This window comes from Nipponia nippon, unplaced genomic scaffold, assembly GCF_047370975.1.
Source record: "Nipponia nippon isolate SJK-2023a ecotype South Korea unplaced genomic scaffold, ASM4737097v1 scaffold_9, whole genome shotgun sequence".
Lineage (NCBI taxonomy): Eukaryota > Metazoa > Chordata > Aves > Pelecaniformes > Threskiornithidae > Nipponia > Nipponia nippon.
In genome coordinates, this window is record NW_028262413.1 from 45,397,051 (window position 1) to 45,418,579 (window position 21,529).

General features: G+C 41.8%; 1 protein-coding gene across 2 annotated transcripts in view; it reads right to left on the reverse strand.

The window, feature by feature from the left end:
- ADAMTS17 (ADAM metallopeptidase with thrombospondin type 1 motif 17) overlaps positions 1 to 21,529 on the reverse strand; it is a 198,066-nt gene that overhangs the window by 112,051 nt on the left and 64,486 nt on the right. For both annotated transcript variants that reach the window (XM_087744635.1, XM_087744634.1), the window contains exon 8: positions 10,861 to 10,966. In XM_087744635.1, the coding sequence (XP_087600761.1) occupies positions 10,861 to 10,966 (106 nt within the window). The remainder of the gene's footprint in view (positions 1 to 10,860; positions 10,967 to 21,529) is intronic.

The window sequence follows — 21,529 nt, forward strand, 5'->3', positions numbered from 1 at the left end:
GCTCTCTTTTGCTTGCAAGAATGAAAAAAAACCGTCTAGACACAAAGTTGCACAGGAAATGCATGAACCAATTTCGTTAGTTGCAGCTATAATCTAGCAATGGATCAGTCTGCAGTAGTTCAAAGATATTTGCTTCAGTTGAAGACATTTGCTATAAGGACATGGCATTTTCAGTGGTATCCTTGTCACAGCCACTTCCATCACTCAGGAGTGCTCCCCATCCTTACGGAAACTTTGTTTCCGGTAATGCTTCTCCTATATACCAGCTCCCTAAACTCTTGGGATTTTTCATAATGGTGCAGCTGGGAAAATAATTCATAATCCCAGAACCATCTGGCCTTGGCTGTTCATAAATGATTTTAAAAGCTCAGCACGCTATCTCACTTAGTCTCACTCATTTGATCAGCAGGGAGAGACTTGATATCAAACAGGAACATTGCAAATTATGGCTTGGTATCAAAGCAATTTGGAAATGGTATGTTCAGACCAACACTGAAGTGGAATTCTTTGGGTAGTGGGCGTGCCTGGTTGCCTACAAACTTCAAGGCTAATGAAGCCAAGTTTGCTTTCATATTGTCATAAGAATGCCGCATGAAGAAAGTAAAAAGCAACTTGAAAAGAGATACTCTTGCTTTGAATAACTTTGGCTTGAACACGTTAATGTGAAGACAAATTATAGAGAAACAAAAAAGCCTGTTATCTTCATAAGAAGAAGATAACATTATCTTCATAAGAAGATAACTCTTTAGAGGGTCTTTAGCTGATAAGAGGTGCAGCATGTATGTCATTTAACCGATGACAGCTTTCTGGAGACGGCATAGGAGTTTTTCTCATGTGATTCTGTTCATTATACTCAGAGGTGCTGCCTGCCATAACACATTTGGCAAATTTGGTAAGGTTACTTCAACGAACACGATAAAAAATTCAAAATGAGCTGCGGGTATGTATTGTAGTACTTAAGGTATAAAAAGAAAATATGACTACATTTTTGTAAACAAACAAGTTGGGTTTTTTCTTTGAATGGAGAGAAGCCCCAGGATCATATCTGGATTAGTAGTGAAAAGGTATCCATAACAGAGTGAAATAATGGAGAAAGAGGTAAAAAAATATGCCCAATGGAGAGGATGACACTTAAAATGAGTAGATGGGAGTTGATGCTTGCACACACAAGCAGGAAAGCAGAAGACGAAGTCATTATTGTAATGCTCCTGTAGGAAAACCCAGTTTGCCACATTACTTTAAAGCTACTAAACCCAGGCAATCTGCATTTTTATCAAAAATTGACCGTTGATGACCACGGTGGCTCATGATGGATACTAGGGAAGAGTTCTGCCCTCTTGGGCTAAACCTATCCCACGTTACATAGCAAGCAGCTTTACTTGAGATAAAGGAGGTGCTAGAAAGGAAAGAATTTACTCATTGAAAGGTGATAGCGGTTGTGTGTTCTAGAGGAAGAAAGGAAGCTGGGGTTTTCCTTTGAAGGAAAGATACTTTTCCTAAGTATAAAGACTACCTAAACTAAGAAGCAAACTGCTTCTGGGGAGCATTTCTTTATCATGTCTAGTTTTCATGTGTATAATTAACATGACTATTTAAAACCTGCCACTTCATTAGCTATCTCCGGAGTGATGCTTGCAAACAACCGGGTGGTAGGAAGGGAGCCCAGCAGGCAGCAGGTGGAAAAGACAGGCAGGCTTTGGACTCTCACTGGCAGGTGAGAGGCAGCTACCAGAGGGTGGGCATTAGAAATTTCTGAAAGGTCCAACTGTCCCATATATGGATAAGATCTGGCATACAAAATGAGTGTCTCAGTGGACCTTGGAGCAGAGAAAGAAGGTATAGGAAAAAATACCTAAGCTAATTACAGCCCAGCAGGAAGGAAACTTTCCAAGCAAGTGAGAACAAACCATTACGATCAGAGTCCTTTTACTTTGATTTGTTTTACCTAAACAAGAACAAAAGCAGAAAATTGAGAAAACTGGATTATGCTTCTCTTTTTCGGAAACTAGGGTTCAAGTAAAGACATAGATGACAAAACTCCCTGCTGGGTTGGATCCAGTAATGGAAAGAGACCCGGTGTCTGATGTAGGGAGGATTTTGCAAGTGGAAAGGGATCAGCGAGAACAAAGAAGGCCTGTTTATTTCATTTGTCTAGTAAACTCTTTTTGCTGAATTTTATTCCCCAACATAACTGTTGGCCAAGAGGCAGCCAATCTTGTTCCACTACAGCGCAGCCTTCCACTGACATAACAGTAAAGGGAACCACATTTTTAGAGGCAACAACATTTCCACTGGTGTTGCTGCTGCTGAATTACTACCGAAGGCTTTTCCAAGTGACAGTCTGGGATTTATCACCTTTCCCAGCTCTGCAGTCATTTTCACCTGGAACCTGTTGAACTCAGCAGGCCAGGCAGACAGCATGGGTTATATAGGCTATTGGAACCCAACTGCTAGTGGAAAAGTAAATATTTCAGCTAGATTGCTGCCCTTGTATAAAAACAGATGATTATTTGGTAAATGGCACTTGCAAACCTAATATTTCCTGTGTTGGTGTGTACTGTAGAGGCTGCACAATGGGGACTTGTACTGTCCCTGTGTTTTGGGTCACTGGGTGCACAAGGCTGTTGCCAGCAAAGCCAACGAAGTATAAAACCAGAACCCTTGTAGCAGGAAGCATATGCAAGATTTGCCAAATCACTACGGCCCAGCTATTTAACATGGCCTTGGCTTACTCAGCAGAATAAGCCTTCAAAAAGACAGACATAGCTGGCAAAGCCACAAAGCTATTGATTAAACGAAAATTGTGTTGTCTGGGAGTTTATAAATGATTGTCGTTTGCCTGTTTGGTGCAGTTTTATTATGTTAAGTAAAGCTGTACAAGATGCTCAAAAACAAAGAAATTAGAGGGCCTGCAAGAGAATGTTGCTTGACTAGGGATTACACAGACATCCTTCACAAAGCGTAGAGTAAAACCATAGAAACCCTTGCTCAGAACCACACTAATGCTTGCCACAAGAGTCCAGAAAGCAATGGGAGGTGGACATTCCCACGCCCAGTTCCAATGTGGTTACATTCAAATACCATAAATAAACTAGCAAACTTGGAGATACAACGTTGAGAAAAGATATCCATGATAGAGGGAAGGTATCCCACCACCATGCTAGGAGTAGCAGGTTCCATAACCGCACCTGTAAATATCTTGCAGTTTTACATAAAACTAAAAAAACCCACCCAAAACCAGGCCTATTATCCAGAGTCTGGCACATGACACTACTTGAACCTCTCCATTTCTCCTTCCCAATCTTCTTTTTCTCTCTGTGATTTTCGTATGTGATTTTCTTTATGCGATCTTTCTCTATGTGATATCCTACTGTCGTTGCAAAAACAACTTGCCCAGACAAGGTTAATACAACAGGGATATTCTACTTCTGGGATTCACATTAACTTACTTAGGTATCATGCACTGCATTATGTTGGGCAAACACACCTTCTGTTTAGTGGTGCTCCATCACTACCTCTTCCTCAGGTCAAGCTATCCATGCTTGCAGCAGTCTCCAATGATTTTTTTAATTTACATTATATTTAGATCTATATCTGTCTTTGATCTCTGCTTCCTTTTGACTAACTTAGGACACAGTTTTCAGAAAGCTATTGTCAGGCTACTAATATCAAGCTACTTAGGTACATCATAATTTTTTTTGTCTAAAACAGACCCCTCAGTGTGTTACCAAACGTGGAAGAAGCATCTCCTGAAATTTTAGGCTATACCTAGTTCTCTCTCAAAAGCAGAATATGTTGTTAAATAGTTGCTTTCACTAGATCATAGCGATTCTGATGTACAAACATATATGATGAAATAGGCAGTGTTCCATTATGTCCTTTTGGGGTTGTACAGAGAAAGGCAACTTGACTGTGAAAATGTGCTTGCAATTATCTGTGGAAGGAGAATGAAACCTGGGAGGAGGGGAACAAGAAAAGGGAGCCTGGGAACAGAGAGAGACATTCCACAACAGATTTACAACACAAATGGCAGAAAATAAAATTAGCAGCTCCAGGGTGGGTACAAACTGTTGCCAGCATTTTTGGCCAGCCTCAGGGTATGTCTACACGGCAGTCAGTCACTCCCAGTAACGCTGAGACTGCAATATACTGGAACAGCGACGTACTCCTGTGAGATTTAAAATGGAGAGTGCTGGCACTAGTGGAATATAGCTGGGGCAGTCACTGCCTGAATCAAACTACCCAGCAACTCAGGAAGCCTTGGTGCAGCAACACAGTGACTAGTACCTGAGCTTGCTAGAGTAAAGCTTACATGGGACTGCCTCTGGCTCCAGTCCTCCTTGGGATCCAACTGACCTTGATTTTCAACCCCAGAAAGGCAGACATGTGAGTTCCAACACATTGTCTTTTGCAGCATGGTCAAAACAGCCACACAGGGTTTTACAAAGGCGCAGAGGGAACTGCGCCACATCTCTCCACCACAAGACAGAATCTACATCCAAACGGCCAGCAGTGCCATTGGAGAGGTTTATCCAGCCACAAGACAGATCCTGTCAGCCACAGGCTGCATCCCTGAACCATCCCATAAATGGATACTGCCCTACAGGCCCACAAGATTGGCACCTCTTTGCAAGGTCTCTCTCTGGTAAAACATTCAGGCACAGGAGTGAGTAAGATGCCTGTGGGAATGTGTTAAGATAGAGTCTTTAACTATGTGCTGAAATACTACCCTATGCATAGAAGTTTGGCCTCATTTACAGAACAGAGGGACCAGAGTTAAAACTGAAGTTGTCCAGATAACCCTGAAACTGAGACTTTGGTGCATCGACATGTTTGATTCTGCAACTTTAGTAGTGTTGGTTTTAATGCCTTTTGGGAGGTAAGAAGTACTCTGGGGACAGATTGCTTCCTGGCAATTAATTGGTGTACTTTTGCAATAGCAATGAAGAAAAATGTTCCACAGAAATTCAGGTCGGGCAGAACCTGCCTGATAAATGTGGGACCAACTCACGCCTCTGCTACACTTCAAACAGCAGTTGCAAGGTCTGCCTTCTTTTCTGCGACTGATCTCACTGTCAGCACCATAACACTCAAGGATCCTACTGGTTGCTTTGCTCATAAAAAACAGCTCTTTACAAATGCTATGAAGAGATCTTTGTATTTGCCATCGTTACAACGGAGATGGTGAAAAGAGCAACGCAGAGCAGAAAAGAAGCTCAGATGGGAGCTTTTTTGCAAAAGAGGGTTAGTGTTTAAAGTTTGCCAGCATAGAAACTACACTCAGCTGCCTACATCGGTACAGCCATGTGTTCAAGGCTAGACTATGGTAAGCTGCTCTAAAAAAGACAGGGTGGTTGGGTTTTTTTCTTTCAAAACAGCTTTTCAGCTCCCACATCCTGGACCTAAATGTTATAATCCCAGGGTAAAATGAGAGAATTTGTAGCAAAGGTCCCTCCGTTTTTATATCGTCTCCAGAACCACTCCCCGTGCACCACCACCATGATTTGGCTGGCTGGCTCCATTGCTGCCAGCACTGCACTAACTGGAATCACAAAACAGACTGCTCAAGAAAAAGAAACAGTTTTATATCAGCACAGCGTGCACTCTGCAGCACTACCTGACTGCTCAGATCTGTGTCACATTTACTGTGGTGGTCCTCAGCTTCCACATGAAACTTTTCATTTTTAAAATGCATTATGACCAAATCTTTATAAACTGCAGGGCAGGGGGGAAGGGGAACTGTTAATTTCCTGTTTGCTTCTTAGGAATTAAGCTTGTATGCCTGCCCCACACTGACCTGGCTTTGCTAGTGTAAGTTGTCAGAGGGCATTATTCTGTACCTTTTGGATCTGCTCAAGACACATTCCCCTTCAGCCTGCAAGATTTTCACATTCTGCCTTACCGCTATTTGCATGACAGAGTCTCTCGGCTGGATGCCGCACTAGACACATTGGGGAGGTAAGTTTAATCACAAGTCTATTAGCATAAATATCAGGCCCGGAAGGGAACATCCAGAGAGTGCTTTTCCCTTACCTGCAACACCACTATTGCTTGAGACACACCACAAAGGCCATACTAAGTATGCAGCAAATAATTATGCAGTCTAAAGTAATTTTAACCAAGCTACATCTATCAATACTTAATATCTAAAGCGAATAATCATACTGGACAGAAACCTGCCGGTTATAAACTCTTCTCTTGTCTGATTCCAAATCCAGAGCTGTTTGGTTTGTGCACTATAGGCTTTCTACCTTTGGACTCGTTTTTGTCCTCATCTGTTTCAGCTTCAAGTTTGCGGCCATGCGGTTTCAGACTGTTGGCAACGGACTGCATCTTGCTTATTGTCAGTTGATTTTGATTCACTTTCTTAAGGGCATCTGACACGGCGTGGCTTCCAGCCATACCACCTCCGGCTATTCTCTCAGCATCTAGGCAGTGCCAGGTTCTGCTAGCTCATGAATGGGAATCTTCCCTCCTCACCCAAGCCTGCCCCCCATCCCACAACAGGAAAGCCAAGGCTGTTGAAAGAAACAGGAATGGCAACAAAGCTGGCATTGTTGTCCTGAAAAACCACTGGCTACAGCCCACCCGCTTCATTTAGGGGATAACGGATATAAGGATGAATCCCAGCTTTTGTTTAAAAAACTTATTTGCCTTTTTCTTTGGAGAATGACTTGAAAATGGTAACAATGTCACTGCTGTAGGCAAAAGGAGAACCAGGGGAAGGGGAAGTAGCACCATTTTTCTAAAAGCCACAGTTGTTCAGGGTGGTCTTTGGGGTATGAATCTCAGATCAGCTTCACACTGGTGCAGTTCATGGAGGAGGAGGGGAGCACCGTTCAGGATCCCGTTGACAACAGTAGGGCATTTTCAAGCTCTTACTGATGGAGTTGCCCTGCTATTCTGAGGAAAGATGAGACTAAGAAAGTGTTCAGCATATTAAGCTGTTTATAATATGAAGAACTTGGACTTATATTTTTTAAGACTTCAGGGACCACTGTGGTCTCTGTGTCTTCCCTTTTGTGCAGGTCAGAACACAGTACTCCACCAAGCGATCCCTGGAGAAAAACCAACTAACTGTGGTTACATTAAAGTGTGTTATTTTAAAAGACATCCGCTACTGACCATGCTGAACGAAGGAATGAGGCTTGCTGAGGGTCCTGTCTTGTATGGTAAGAAGTTTACGATTTGCAGCCTCATCATATATTCAGTGGTCTCTACCCTGTCTGTTACCTTTCTGTAACAGCAAAATTCTTCTCCTGGACTCTTTGTAGGAAAAATTTTATCTAAATACAAATGGATGCTCCCTTTGTGTCCTTTGTGTCCCATGGACCAAAATTATCTCTCCAGATTTGAAGATATAAATACAACAGATAAAAGGTATATCACTCACCCCATCATGAAGCAACAACAACTCTATAGGTTAAACCTGAAGATGAACTTTTATAGGACCTATAAGCATCACCCTAATGAACCTATTTAATGATGTCTCCATGTTTTCACAGTGCAGCTGTCCATAATAGTGTTTTTTGCAGTGAGTCCAAATGACATTAGTGGCAGATTAGGAATCTGACACATCAATTAGTAATCCATTCACTTTTTCCAAAGTCTACATCAGAAACTATCTGTGAATGCCAAACTGGGCTTGTGATCTCCACAGACATTTGTTAGTCTTAGGGCAAGAAGTAATAAATCTCAGCTTTTCTACACTCATAAGGAAACCAGCCTTCAATAAAGCTCACAATTATGGCTCTCCAAAATTTATACTTCTGCCAGTACGGATGTAAGTTTTGATAGGATTTTTTTTTTTTAAATTAAGAAACTTGTACCTAGTTGTCTTTGGTTTTAATTTTTAAACCTGAAGCTCATGTCAGCTCCTTTGTCTTCATCTCTGCAACGTGTTTCCTTACATTTCACAGTCACTTAAAAACTACAAGTTTGTAGGTAAAGTGTGCAAACAATACTTCTATTTGCACAAGACATGCTGAAACAGGACTGCTCAGAGCACCCTGTTGCAGTTCAATAACAGACAAATAAGGAGAGGTCTGACATCTAGTAAGGTCAACAAAAAGACTCCTGTTGACTTCAAGGCCAGAAGGCACCAGTAAATTGACCAGACTTTGAAATAAGTAACTAGGCCACGGGTGGGTGACAGTATAGAGGGATGATTTTGACGCTCAGGTGGGGTGATGAGAGACAGATGGCATTTTTTCCCCTCTGTTTTGAGTTGGCACAGTGGGGTTTGATTACGCGTGCTTATGGCTGGGCTTAAGCAAGGGAAGAGGGGGCAGAAGGGCTGGAGGGTTTGCTCCAGTGTGTGACAGAGAATTGCAACTCCTTGTGAAACAGGCTAACCTGGAACATGTCCCCAGAACACCTGTGGCAGCAGAATCCTGCCAGCAGCTTCTCTAACCTAACCCAGCTAGCTCCTTCAGTTGGAGCCTTACTGGCTCACTTGCCTTCTCAGAGCTACATTCCCCAAAGGCAGACACCTTAGGTCCCTAGACTGGCTCTTACAGACCCTCCAAGCCCCTCCAGTACTCAAGTACTCTTCCCAGTCTCTCTTGCTTGAGCCTGTTCTAGTCTCTTAGAATCACAGAATCATAGAATCGTTTAGGTTGGAAAAGACCTTTAAGATCATCAAGTCCAACCGTTAACCCAGCACTGCCAGCTCCACCAATAAACCATGTCCCTAAGCACTACGTCTACCCATCTTTTAAATACCTCCAGGGATGGAGACTCAACCACTTCCCTGTGCCAGGGCCTGACCACCCTTTCGGTGAAGAAGTTTTTCCTAATATCCAGCCTAAACCTGCCCTGGCACAGCTTGAGGCCATTTCCTCTCATCCTATCACTTGTTCCTTGGGAAAAGAGACCTTCTCTCTCAGTAAAGTGGCTTTTGAGGCAGATCTGTTAGAAAACGCAGTCTCCTTTATCATTTGTCCTTATTCACCTGCAGTGTCCATTTAAGGTCTCCATCTCTCCCCAAATTGGATCTATGACTCTCCTGAAGCAGACAATTCTCTGCACAATAGCACACTCACTGTCCAAATCCTCCAGGGTATTGAACCTAAGCCACCTCTGTCAACCCCTTTAGACACCTCATACCCACCTCTTGAAATAGTCTTCCAAGATGGAGGCAAAGAAAGAAAACCAGCAGAGAAAGTACATTATGGTGTTACCACCAAAATTGCACTCAGAAAAGAAAATGGAGTTTGTTATTTTCTGCAGGGATGGAGAGCTGTATCCGAAAGCATTACATCCCCTATTTATGTTGTGGATTTTTTGCAAGGCATTATTAGAAGGAGGCTTGACAGCTCTGCTGGGAAACTTGGCAAACACCAGGCCAGACCAGTCTCAGTCTTTTACACAGCTGGATTTTCTGCAGCTCAAGTATTTTTCCTCCTGCTCTTGGCCCATCCAAAGATGAGTGCTGAATTTCCCTTAACATTACCCACAGGTTAATTTGTTATTACGTTTAGGCTCAGTTTAACATCTTGGCATGCAATTTAAATAAAACCAAAACCAAATGTCCTTCATTTCTGCTGAAACCACCCTCGGTTTGGCTCAGCTGCCTTTGGTGTCACTGGAGGGTGAACAGGAGATTCATTTTCGTCTTGTCATTTTTGGTAGTAACCTAAATATCCTCCATGCAACTTTGAAATAGATTGCCATAAAATAATTATTTTTCATGGAATGAGATTGGCCAGAATCTGAACACGATACATTGGCTCTGACTTAGCTGTCAAATACTTGTTACTGTAGGAAAGGAAGATACAACAGACACACAAACAATAGGAGTCCGTAAAGGTGCAGACAAAACTTATGCACAGCTTCTTACTAAAGGAACAATGGTGGGATTCCCACCTTCCATCCAGAGAGGCTAAAGGAAGGAGTACTTGAAAATCCCATAGATAGAGCCCTTGCCCCTGGATAAATTTACTCCTGGTCTAATTCTATACCTTACACTGTCTAACTGTGACACAGTGCAACCAGAGTGATGTCAATGGTAAGGGAAAAAAGCTTGTAAGTATTATGAGTAAGTGCATATTACACTTAGCCTGGAAAGCAGTGAATGTGGATGCTGACCTTTGGGTTAACTCATTAACTGCACTAAGACGATGCAGGTGACTCTTCCAGTCAATTTTGTGTTCTTCTGTCCGTGGGATATTTACAGGCAGCTTTAAAAAGCCTTCAAAGTCACCTGCAGAAAGTACCCAGTAATCTCATTCTGCAAATTGCTGTCTGACTAGGAATTATCACATTCTTTGCTGTTTTTTCCAGTCAGTGTTCAAAGTGTGTTAGTTAGCTGTGACTGAGCTGATAAATCAAGTTATATGATTTCTTTCTGTTGATCGAATAATACTGCTTAAGGGCATTTCCAAAATACTGATGTTTACAGTTTCAGCCACAGTAGATTACTTCACGTGCAGAGATGAAACCATTACCAAAGTATTTAACTATTAAAATCCTTGACATAGACAACTGAACTTTGGAGAAATTTAGCAAGTTCAAAGATTTTGAAGTTGATGTTGGTTTTGTGGATCTACGCTACAGCCTAAACAAAAGCAGAATTTGTCTCTAACTATTACCATCAATCATTTAAGAGAATGAGGCCTCTTTGTGCTACTCAAAATCAAAACAGAGCGGAAAATAGGAGAGGACCAAACAGAAGATTTATGTGTGCTGAACTGAATATTTACATAAGCCTCCTAAAAATTAAGTTTTTTATCAATCTGCTAGATTTACAAAATCATAACAAACATGCCACGCTAGTAATTTATTTAACTTGTATGGCTTTAAATAAAAGTACGCTACAGTGGCATCGGTAAAGAAAGAAACAGAAGGACAAGTTCTTACTTGTGCCCAAGTTCATGTGCAATTGTAAATGCCAGATTGAGACCGTTGTCTTCAGCAAGAACGCACTTTCTCTTGGCACTGCAGACACCTCCCAGGTAAGCAATTCCTGCAACAGAAAGACAGAGAATGTTCCCATCAGAATCAGCGAAACAGCTCATTCACTCAAAACATACAGCAGTAACTCAACCAAAATGATAAAAATGTGCCCAGTATAAAAAATATTAGAGCAGTTTGCACATAAAATCATCTGAGCATTTTGGTCATCATCCTATTGAAAAATCAGTCCAGAATTTTGTCAGACAGGAAACAAGTTAAACACTCACCTCCACTGCTTTCATTGGAAAATGTATTTCACTGTCCATACAGACTCAAAAATTCATCTAAGCTTGTCTATTAATGCCCCCAATTACAATGTTAGAAGATGCAATGAAGTAGCCTTAACAAGCATTTAAATGGAGTTCTCCCAGTTTTCAGAATAAAGCTGGGGAGAAGGAATAGAACAATAAAAGCAGAGACTCTCTGAAAAGATGTTACATTTTCCCTTATTTTCATACTTAAAGAAAGCAAGATTGGCAGAGTCAGAAAAGCTGGCAAACTCCTGACGGTGAGTCACAAAGCCAGTGTAGGTGGCAGAAGTCTTCTATGACTTATTGGAATTTAGGATTTGATCCCACGGACAATTGCACAGTACTCTCTAAGCCTGTTTGTGTGGGCACCACAAATGGTTGTAGGCTGAAGTCAAAAGGAATGAAACTTCTGCTATGGAAAAACAATAGTCCTCATATGCCCTTCCTGCATCCAGACTGTCCCCTGCAGAAAGTGCCACTGTGCTTGGAAACGCTGTGGTGGCATCACAGGCCTCGCACAGGACAATTTGCTGATGAGATTTTGTTTCATCTGCCACCTAGAAACCACAGTTAAACCACTGGGAGTAATGCACAAAGATTAAAGACACAGAGCCTATGGATGTCTCTATTTATACAAGTCCTCCACTGCTAAACGGTGCATTTCAAAAGCCACACAAACAGTTCAAGTGTGCATACAAAACAAGATTTCCAGCTAGCATGCAAGCAACCTAAACGCTGAGTTCATCCGGCCACTTCACGCGTCCTTCTGCCATGCTGGAAGAAGGGGAAGTGTGAAGACTTTCCACAAATGCCTTTCAATTTTTTCACAGCAGATATATTTGCCTATATTTAACAGAAAACAAGAAATCTATTTCCTCACTGTACTGTTCTCACAGAGGGGTAGCTAGGATCTAGCTGCCTTTAATGAGTAGACCACAACCATGCAATGGAGACGTGATCTCTTTTTTTTTTTTTTTTTTTCTTCTTTCTTCTTCTGGCAGAGTTGTCAAAGCTGTGTTTATCAGGATGCAAACAATGTAATACTTTAGACCTGGAAGAAGTCCAGTTCTGTTTTTATGAGTTTTGACAACAATATGGATATAGATATTTGTTGCCAGGAGGATTCTGGATGGGATGAAGGGATGGGCAATAGCTTTTTAATTCAGCACTAGCAGCGGAGAGTGAAGGCAGTGCAGAAATCAGACATTAACATTTGTTTACTTTAAAAGTGCTGACTGTGGAAGGCCAGATTCATACCACATGCAAAAAATGAAATCAAGATTTAATCTTTTTAAATCAGTGACCATAGAAGGCTGGATTCCAGCACTCTTAAACTGACTTGCCTTTTACTCGTAGAATAGTCATAAGAATGAAAAGGAATTGCTCAAGAAGTAATATGTTACTTTGAGAAAGAGATTGCGACCTCAGTCCACACACCTGACGGCCTAATGAACGGGTCCTAGAACAGAATCTCAGCTGTAGGTGTCTGCAGTGTGTCTTGGGCTGTGGACATGCCTTCTCTTTCTTTTAAAGATCACGAAACATTTGTGGTTGATTTCTGGAAGGGAAGTAGATATTTCTCCTGATTTATATCTGCTACCATGCACCCTTACGGTGACTTACAAATAATAATACCCTCACCAAGAACAGTCTTTTGCTTCCAACCATACTTGGGATCAGCAATTTCTGGGAATACTTTTGGCAGAAGGAAAATACTGTTTGGGAAAATGTTAGTTTGTTGTAAGGCCAATAGCAGAAGGTCCGAGATTAAAAGGAACTGCCAGATTTTGGTTAAAGGGAAGCAAAAATTGAATATTTGAGTCACAGAAGATGAAAAGGAACAATTAGGTGACTCAGCCAATCCTGTGCTTCTTTAAATTCGTGCCTTTGTGCATTTTTGAGTTCTTAAATCCTCTCCCGGCGTGCACACATGAAATAGGGTACTGGGGAGGACAGATGTTTCATGCCAAATTGCTAATCCACTCCATAGCTGCCTCTCCACTGGAGCATACTGTGTTGTCCCAGGAGACAGAACTGTGATGGCCCATCGGCTGCTGGTAATCCTGGTCCCCAGCTGCGAGAGAGGAAAACTAGTGAGGGCTGTTGAGTTTGCCTTCGCTCACGAGCTCGCTCAGCCCAGGCTCTTCCCACAACAGTGTGCTATGACCCTGTGGCACAACTACCATCTACTCAAAAGTTGCTCCTGGAGATCCTTCTGCCTTTTGGGGATGAGGCAAACATAGCTCATAATAAATGGACCCAATTCAGCTGAAATACACTTTTACTAAATAGGGAGAGATATTTTGGTTACCTTTAAGCAGTTTTAGGTATAGCCAACAGCAATGACCAGAGCAGGATTCTTACTGAAAGCACTTCTTTCCTCTTGCTAAACCTGATTATTCCAACTTTATCTTCCATTTAACCAGTGCCAATATATATCTCAGTTGTATCTGACACAGGAGGTTTTACCTGAGAAGCAACAAAAAAGTATTGCATCTCAAGCTCAGTGGTCAATCAGGCGAGCCAGTTTAGCTGGAAATGATTCATGCTAATTTCCTTCTGATAAATTTCTTCAAATGAGGCTGAGTCAATGTTTGCTGTCACTTGGAGATGGAAGGGGACAATATTTCCATGTTTGGGAGATGTGGTGTAGCAAAATAGTCGAGAGTTCTGTCAATATATTAAAAGAGGTTAAATATCAATTAAAATGTCAAATACATTACCTCAGATGGTAATTCTTCTGAAGTCTTTGTTTAGTGGTTCTAATCCCCACTGAAACTGACTGGCAATAACACGGCTCTGTGCTCAAAGTCTCATTATTCAAAAGTGGAAAACTAACGATTGAGGACTTTTATATCCATCAGTGGCTGAAAAAGTGACTGTGGCTCAGTTACAGACTCCTAGTCACCTTATTTTTAATAGTTATTTTCAATGCTTAATGTGAATCCTGCGTGGCCATTTTGTAATATTTGCAATGACCAATGTAAAAATGTACACATCTAAAATTAGTTTACTATGACAACTACTAAAGACTTCTGTTGCAGTGGAGCCCAGGGATCAGACAACATAGGAGCAGAAGTGGACTGAGTAGGGAAACTCATAATCCTAGAAGAGCAGAGAGAAGAAAAACTTTGCAGTACATGGTATGAACTCACTTAGAAGTCCAGCTCATGAACTGCTGAGTGCTTATTAATAAGAGTCATTCTGGAACAGCAAGCCAGTTATAACAAATTGTTATAACATTTTAAGCCTGAAAAAGCTTGCCTCAAAAATGTTTTTGAAATATATATCCTCTATCAAACTATTTCCTAAGACTATAATTTTCTTTTGGACCAATACATTTTACCATTCATTCTTTCATTAGAACGTAAATAGCAAATACGCTATTGGTCTACAAACATAATACAGTTCTTTAGTAAATATATCTGAACCATTAAGATAAATGCAACTTTTTTGTAACCCAATACAATGATCCATGTAATTGATAAGCAGAGAAAAATACACCTTTAAGCAACAATGAGAGTAGTACAATGCCTTGGTAGCTGCATTAATATGATTTATTTTCTTCATTGGGATGAATGGAAACTGTTGTTTGCATCTTAAAATTCCAGATTTTTACCTGGGCCTTTCAAGTCTGCAGAACTGGAATAGAAACTTCATGAATTCAGATACGTTTGTGAAAATCCTGGCATGTTGTGGTTCTACCAGGCTGGGAATAATATAAGAGGAACTTCTCTTATTTGGTAATTTTGCTTCTGGACCTGTCTGGGAGACAGGTGTGCGAAAATGAAAAATAAGGAGCAAAGCTGAACTTCTTTTTGTTGTTCTTTTTTTTGAAACCCCATACTTCTCCTGTGCTCATGCAAATACACAGACAGTGGTTTTCTTCAGGGAAAAAAATGTCCTTATCTTTCCAGATACAGTACTAACTGCCAGCAATTACCACAAATCTATTTTAATATCAAAAAAGGTCAAGCAGGAGCATCAGTGGTAGAGGGAAAGGAACGCCAATTACTGTTTTTACTATTACCAAGCGTGAGGGTTTTTTCCTTTCTCTCATGAGAAATTGCATAATTACAGTCCATAACTTCTGTGCTTGGGTATGAACACGCAAAGCTATCTACACTTCCACAGCAAACCTTAGGACACAGGCAACTGTGTAAACTCAGATTTATCCAAAAAGTTGTCATACATAAACAGTTTGCAGCTGTTGGCCTTTCTGCCAGCTAATGAGCCCTCTGCTAGCAATATCTCTAAGGGGAATGATTACATTTATCCTACCAGCTCAGCTAGGCATTAGGATATTACATACTTGCCACAGTGATAGCCAAAGCTGGAAGAAGACAAGTTCTGGTGCGTGGGTTCACATTTCATCCTATGCGAAACACCCGGGGCTTCCTTCTGACGACTGTGGAGTATTCACTCAGCAAGTGGTTTATCCAGGTACTCCAGCTTTCAACTCTCTAATGTCTTGTTTTCATTGCACTCCTAATACTTTAATCTCTTCTTTTGCCAGCCACCTCTGGATACAGAACTTTTACTTGATTAAAACTTGGCTAGCTTTCCTCTTCTCAATGTATTTGCTGTTGGGAAAGGAGCCAGACTTGAAGTCCTGAAGTCTGCTTGGCACAGATGGAGACTCACTGCATATCCACATGCAGAGAGCAAACCTCCCCACCATTACTAGTTTGGTGTTGAACTGATGTTTTTCTCATCCTCCCACGATTTTCAATTTGTGCAGCTCACACATTGCCATCAATTACACTCCTGTAGCCTCTCTTAACATCCTACATAAGTAAAATCAGGAAACCCTACAAGTGATTCATGCTCTGCCTTTCCGTTCAGTTGCAATGATACGTTTGACAGAGATGCCCTGCCTGTATTTACACATCAAGTCAGTCACCAAGGGAATCTTTCAGTGCTTATGACACTTAAAAATGAAAAATACTTTTCCTTTCTATAAAGCCTACATATAAAAGGTTCCAAAATTAAAAAAAAACGTTAAAGAAGAAGTAGCCACTAAACTGCCTCCAAGATAGGTAATAACACAATCCCTGCTCTACAGCTGAATAAACAGAGGTCCCAAGAAGTCAGCGGTATCCAGGTGAAAAAAGAACAGTATCCATGGAAGGACCCTTTCCAGCATGCATGAGACAGAGAGGCTAAGGTTGTTACCATCACTGTCCTACTGAGCCTCCAGTTCCAAGTTTGGTTTACAGGGATCATCCAGACAAAGCTAACAGGGTGAGCTGTTCCTTCATTTTATGAGAATATGCTAATTCAAAGCCAGACATGCAATTTTAGTGGCACAGATTGATTTGGCTTAATGCTGGATAGTCATCTAGATGCCAATTTCTGCTAATCTTGCAGTAACAACACGGTTTCCATTAAAGTTTAATATTCACGTATGGAAACTGTTTTCCTTAGCAATAATTTTCATTGTCACTGTATTTAATGAAAACCACGCTGGAAACAATACACTCATTATGAATCACAAGTACAGGAATTATAGTACAACCATCCAATGCATGGCAGACAGCTACAGTCAGGTACAAAACCAAGTTACCAGTCATGCCAAGTGCCGTACCCAATGCGAGTCACAATATTTTGAACTCAAGTATTTATATGGGAACAGCTTCTGATGCCATGGGCCATCCGATGGAACTGGCTCCCAGACACGGCAGGAAGTCAGCCATAGCCTATTTCAAAGAGGTCTCCCCATAACTATGTCTTTACTTTTAAAGGGAATGTGAAATATGAAATAAGCTTAATCTCTTATGTGCCTGAGAAAGAAATCTACGCTGACAATAGGGACGCCATTTCTCCTCTGTTTGTACTTAATCAAAGGGCAGAAAACATGACCCACTCTCTGTCTCATTCTCTTGGCACCATACAAGAAAAAAAAATGAGTCCAGGGAAGAAATTAGTTCAATTCACTTGACCTTGTTGAGTGGCAGAACATCCACTCCCTGTTGAGGGTTTAAATTCCCTCCAGGGTGGGAGGTGGTTGAACCGTATCGAGGAAACAAGGCAACATAGGACTGGTCCAAATACAACTCCCTACGCAGGACTGGGTAGGCACGCAAATAACAAGGGAACAGTCAAAGTCCTCAAAAGCAGTTTGTAGTTCTGCAGAATTTAAGCTAGAATACCATCCAGGCAGGTGTATTGTGTATACAACTCCCCTACTTTCAGCTGGTAGAGGAAAGTAGTGGAGGAAGTAGTTTCCAGCACTAATTTTTTTGAGCATTGGTAAGCCCATGCCATTCCTGCAGGCAGAGGATGATCTGGATTCCTAGGAATCCCAGGAAACCTCTAGCTAAAGGCACATGAGGTTCACTCCTCTAACTCTACAGCACACATTTGTTTTCATACACTGTTTTCAAACTGGTATCCAAGTCCCCATGTATTTTCCTCCCTGCCTCATGGAGAAACTGGCAAGTACTACGCCAGCTTTACAGAAAAGTGAGCTAAGACACAACATTCAAATAACCGGTAAGATCACACAAGAAGTCACCACTACTTCTGAGAATACACATCAGACCCTGACTTTCTGTACCTAGCCAACTTGTTGCAAATGTGCCCATCGTCACAGAATCCTCTTCTTACTTTGGAGAACCTACCTTATCCCAGATTCCAACATGACCTCTATAAAACTCTGTTCCTTGCCTCCAAACCAGCATGACCTGCAGAGATGCAGCATGCGTTCCCAGAACTCAGCGTACTCTGTGGCTGGACACCTCCCCTACGGGACTGACTGTTGTCCTGTAGTGCCCAATAAAATCTCTTCTTCCTTGTAACTCCGAAAACACTGTCACTTCCAGTATACACAACTGCTGTCAGAATCCCAAAAGACCAGCAAGAAAAATAAATAGCTGAAACACAAAGCATAGTTACTTTCTGAATCTCTTGATTTTCATGACACACACCCTGAAAGACTAACAAATAACATCTTTCCCTGCTATTCACAATACTAGCCGTGATGTTTCCAGAGCTGATAATGTAATACTCCTCGCAACACAAGGTCCTAATAGCACAAATGAATGAAATACACAATAGCTTTTATAGGGGATACTTTTCTGACTACTGGGAATAGTTAAAGATATTTGGTACTGAAATACTGCTATAGCACCCAAGGGTCAAGCGACTGGCCCTGTATAACATTTCACAAGACCAGCGCTCTAATTGTGAGAGCCAGCTTCAACCATGTGCCTTAGCCTTTGTGAAACGACTGCAGTTCATGCAGGTACACCCAAATCTTAGCCACGGCACCACTGAAGCTCAACAGAACTTCTCAGTTGACTCTTTCAGCCCACACCGAACTCCGTGCAGGAATGCGCTGCCCCCGTTTTCAAACCGATTAGCTGACATCCAACCGGGGTTTGTCTATGCAAGTTGCCCTACTGTATACCTTTCTGATAAAAAGGCCTTTGTGAGGCTAGACCTCTTCATGCCTGTAAACCTGCAAAGAAGGCAAGATTCTGCAAATCATTAGAGCTTAAAGGACTGCTTTTGCTATCTTCTTTTTCTCTTTGTTTAATTACCCTGCAGGACGGCAATTAATGGAACATGTGCAATCCCTTCCCCAGCATGGCCAACTCTCAGCTTTAGCTTTCAGGCTTTCTGTGGGGCTTTTATGTTTCCTGGGAACCCTCCTGTGGTTTTCTGAGTTTAATGGACGAATCATTTATCTGTTCCTTTACTAACTTGCCCACACACAGACATTTCCCAAGACGTTAAGAGCCTTATTCTAATGCTACTTGCATTGGATTTACGCTGTACTAATTCGCTGATTTAAGCAGAGCCTTTCCCAGTGTACAAGGGGCTGTCCAGGCAGTTGAAAAGCCCTAGAAATTGAGACCTCTCATGACTTTAGGGATAATTGTCCTTACCCAAGCTAGTAAAAGCTCGCTTCAGATACCAAATGCATTGAGATGAAGAAAGCTGGTAGATGTTCTAACACCTTTTTGGCCTAGATGAGGCTTTAACCAAGGCCTACAAAACCACACCAGAGAGGCTATTAACACTGCATTATGCCAGCAAAGAGCAGACAACCGTCGGAAACCCCCAGAGGTTTGGCATGGGTGTCTTTCTTTGAAAACCACATTCCTTTCCAATGCCATTCAACAAGGATTTCTGATCACAAGCATAAATATTCACCACACTGACCATACCCAAGGAGAGGTATGGCATTCACAGTAATTCAAGGAAACCTGGAAACAAGTATACTGGTTAGCTTCATAGAGCAGATATCCATCAGGAGTGACACGGGTATCACTGATCTTGCCTTGGAGCAAGGGAATGCATTAAAAGACCACCTGAAGTTCTTTCTAGCCGTAATTTTCTAAGCTTTTACGATAAAGCACTGGGATCTAAGACCTCAGCAAAGAAGGAGATAAAAAGAAATACCCTGTTTATTTGACATCTGCTCTTTGTTCAGCATGACATCCTCTGTGCCATTAACATGGCTCCTCCCTTTCAGCAAACCATTGCTTTCCTAGATGACAGCACATTAATAAATCCTCTCAATCTAATGTGACATGAGGAGTGGCTTAATTAACTGGAGCGGAGGAAGCAGGGTATCATCTACATGTTTACTCTACTTTGATATGCTAACAGCCACATTCCAGAGAGCTTCTCTCGCACACTCCCCAGAGACAGCACACTCCCCAGAGACAGGAGCCCGGGCTGCTGCTGAATGCAGATCTCAAACAGGCAAAAACACAGTTCCTGTCTGCATTCCTGTTTCTCTAGTTAAATATGAAGTTTTGGATATTTAGTCCAAATCAAACCACCACTCCTGACTGTAGATTCCCAAACGCTGGCAGCTATTCACCATCTGTTTATAGACATCATTACACAGCACTGAAAGTCTCCATGCTCATGCACACACATAGAAATACATGGGCTTAATTACCCAAAGTAAGATATATTACAACAGCTGTACGCCTGTTAAGAGGAAAGGCAGGGGAAGAGACGTGGATCTGAAAGAAGTGCTCCAGTTGGGGAGGGATTGATGGACTGGATGAGTCAACACATAGTGCTGGAAAGTATACAGAAGCCTGGCATAATTCAAATTTAGTGAACAAGGGGGAAAGACAGATGGGAAGAGATTAGGGATTGAGAGGAGACGGGGACAGAAATGTAACAAATGGAGATAATATGGGTTTTCCAGAAGTCTTCAAGAAACATGACTTTGATCTCGTAAGCAGCAGGGATTCACTTCTGTGGGAGGCAGGGGTCAAGAAGGGCAGGAGATAAGATCAGAAGGGAAGATGAGCTCTCTGAAAACTTCTGTGTGGACTTACTGCTGGAGAAAAATGGATCTACTGCCCAGGGTCATATGTTTCTGGCATCATGTGTTCACTTGAGGAAAAGTAGGAGCTGGACTGAAACAAGGCCTGATGAGGACACTGAAGTATTGAGGCAGGGAGGCCTGTGCCTTAGTGTGGGCAAAAAAATGGCACGTAGCATAAGGAAAGGACAGCTGTTAAAACTGGTACAGAAACAAGCAATGGAAATCAGTGGAATACAAGCTATTGAAAGAAAGAGAGACAGGCATAGGGGACAAGGTTGTTCAAGTGTATCTTACACCAAAAAGGAATCAGATCCAGCAGAAGTCAGGAGAGATCTGATGCTTTTGAAAGACTACAGGAACATGTGACTGTGAACTCAAAAAAACCCATCACCAACAACTGTGAAACCAAATTGTAAATCAGGACTTGGATTCTGGTCCTTGAAAGTCTTCCCTGCCCGGGGCTCAAAGGCATTTGGGTTTGAATGTCATCCGGTGGCCTCATTTTGTTAACTGGATGTAGACTGCACTGCAGAGATGAACCTGCTGGTCCTTTCTACAACCTGCTGTAGAATTAAGCAGGATCTTCCCTTCTTACATGCATGCAAATATTGCCATGATGTTGCCATGATAATATGACAGGCAACCTGCCAAGGCAACAGGAGGACTCAGCACTGGATTCAGCATTTGTGGAGCTGTGTGAATAGCTGTGTTTCACTTCAATGGCTGAAGCAGAGAGACATGGGATAGAAATGAGTCCACATCTCTCACCTGCTGGATTGCTTGACAAGAGGAGCGAGCTCCACCTGTTCCTTCTCTCAACAGCCTTCATGAATCTCATCTTTCACTCTCTCAGATGTTACTAAAAATCAAAATTATTTCAACATTTCAATATTTTCATTTTGACCTGTCCTATTTGATGGAATAGGCCTGAACTCAAGAATTGCTTCAGTGTCCCGTAAGCTGCATCTGTCAGGAAATAAGTAACTCACCAAAAGAGAAAAAAAAAAAACAACTCTGGCACCAG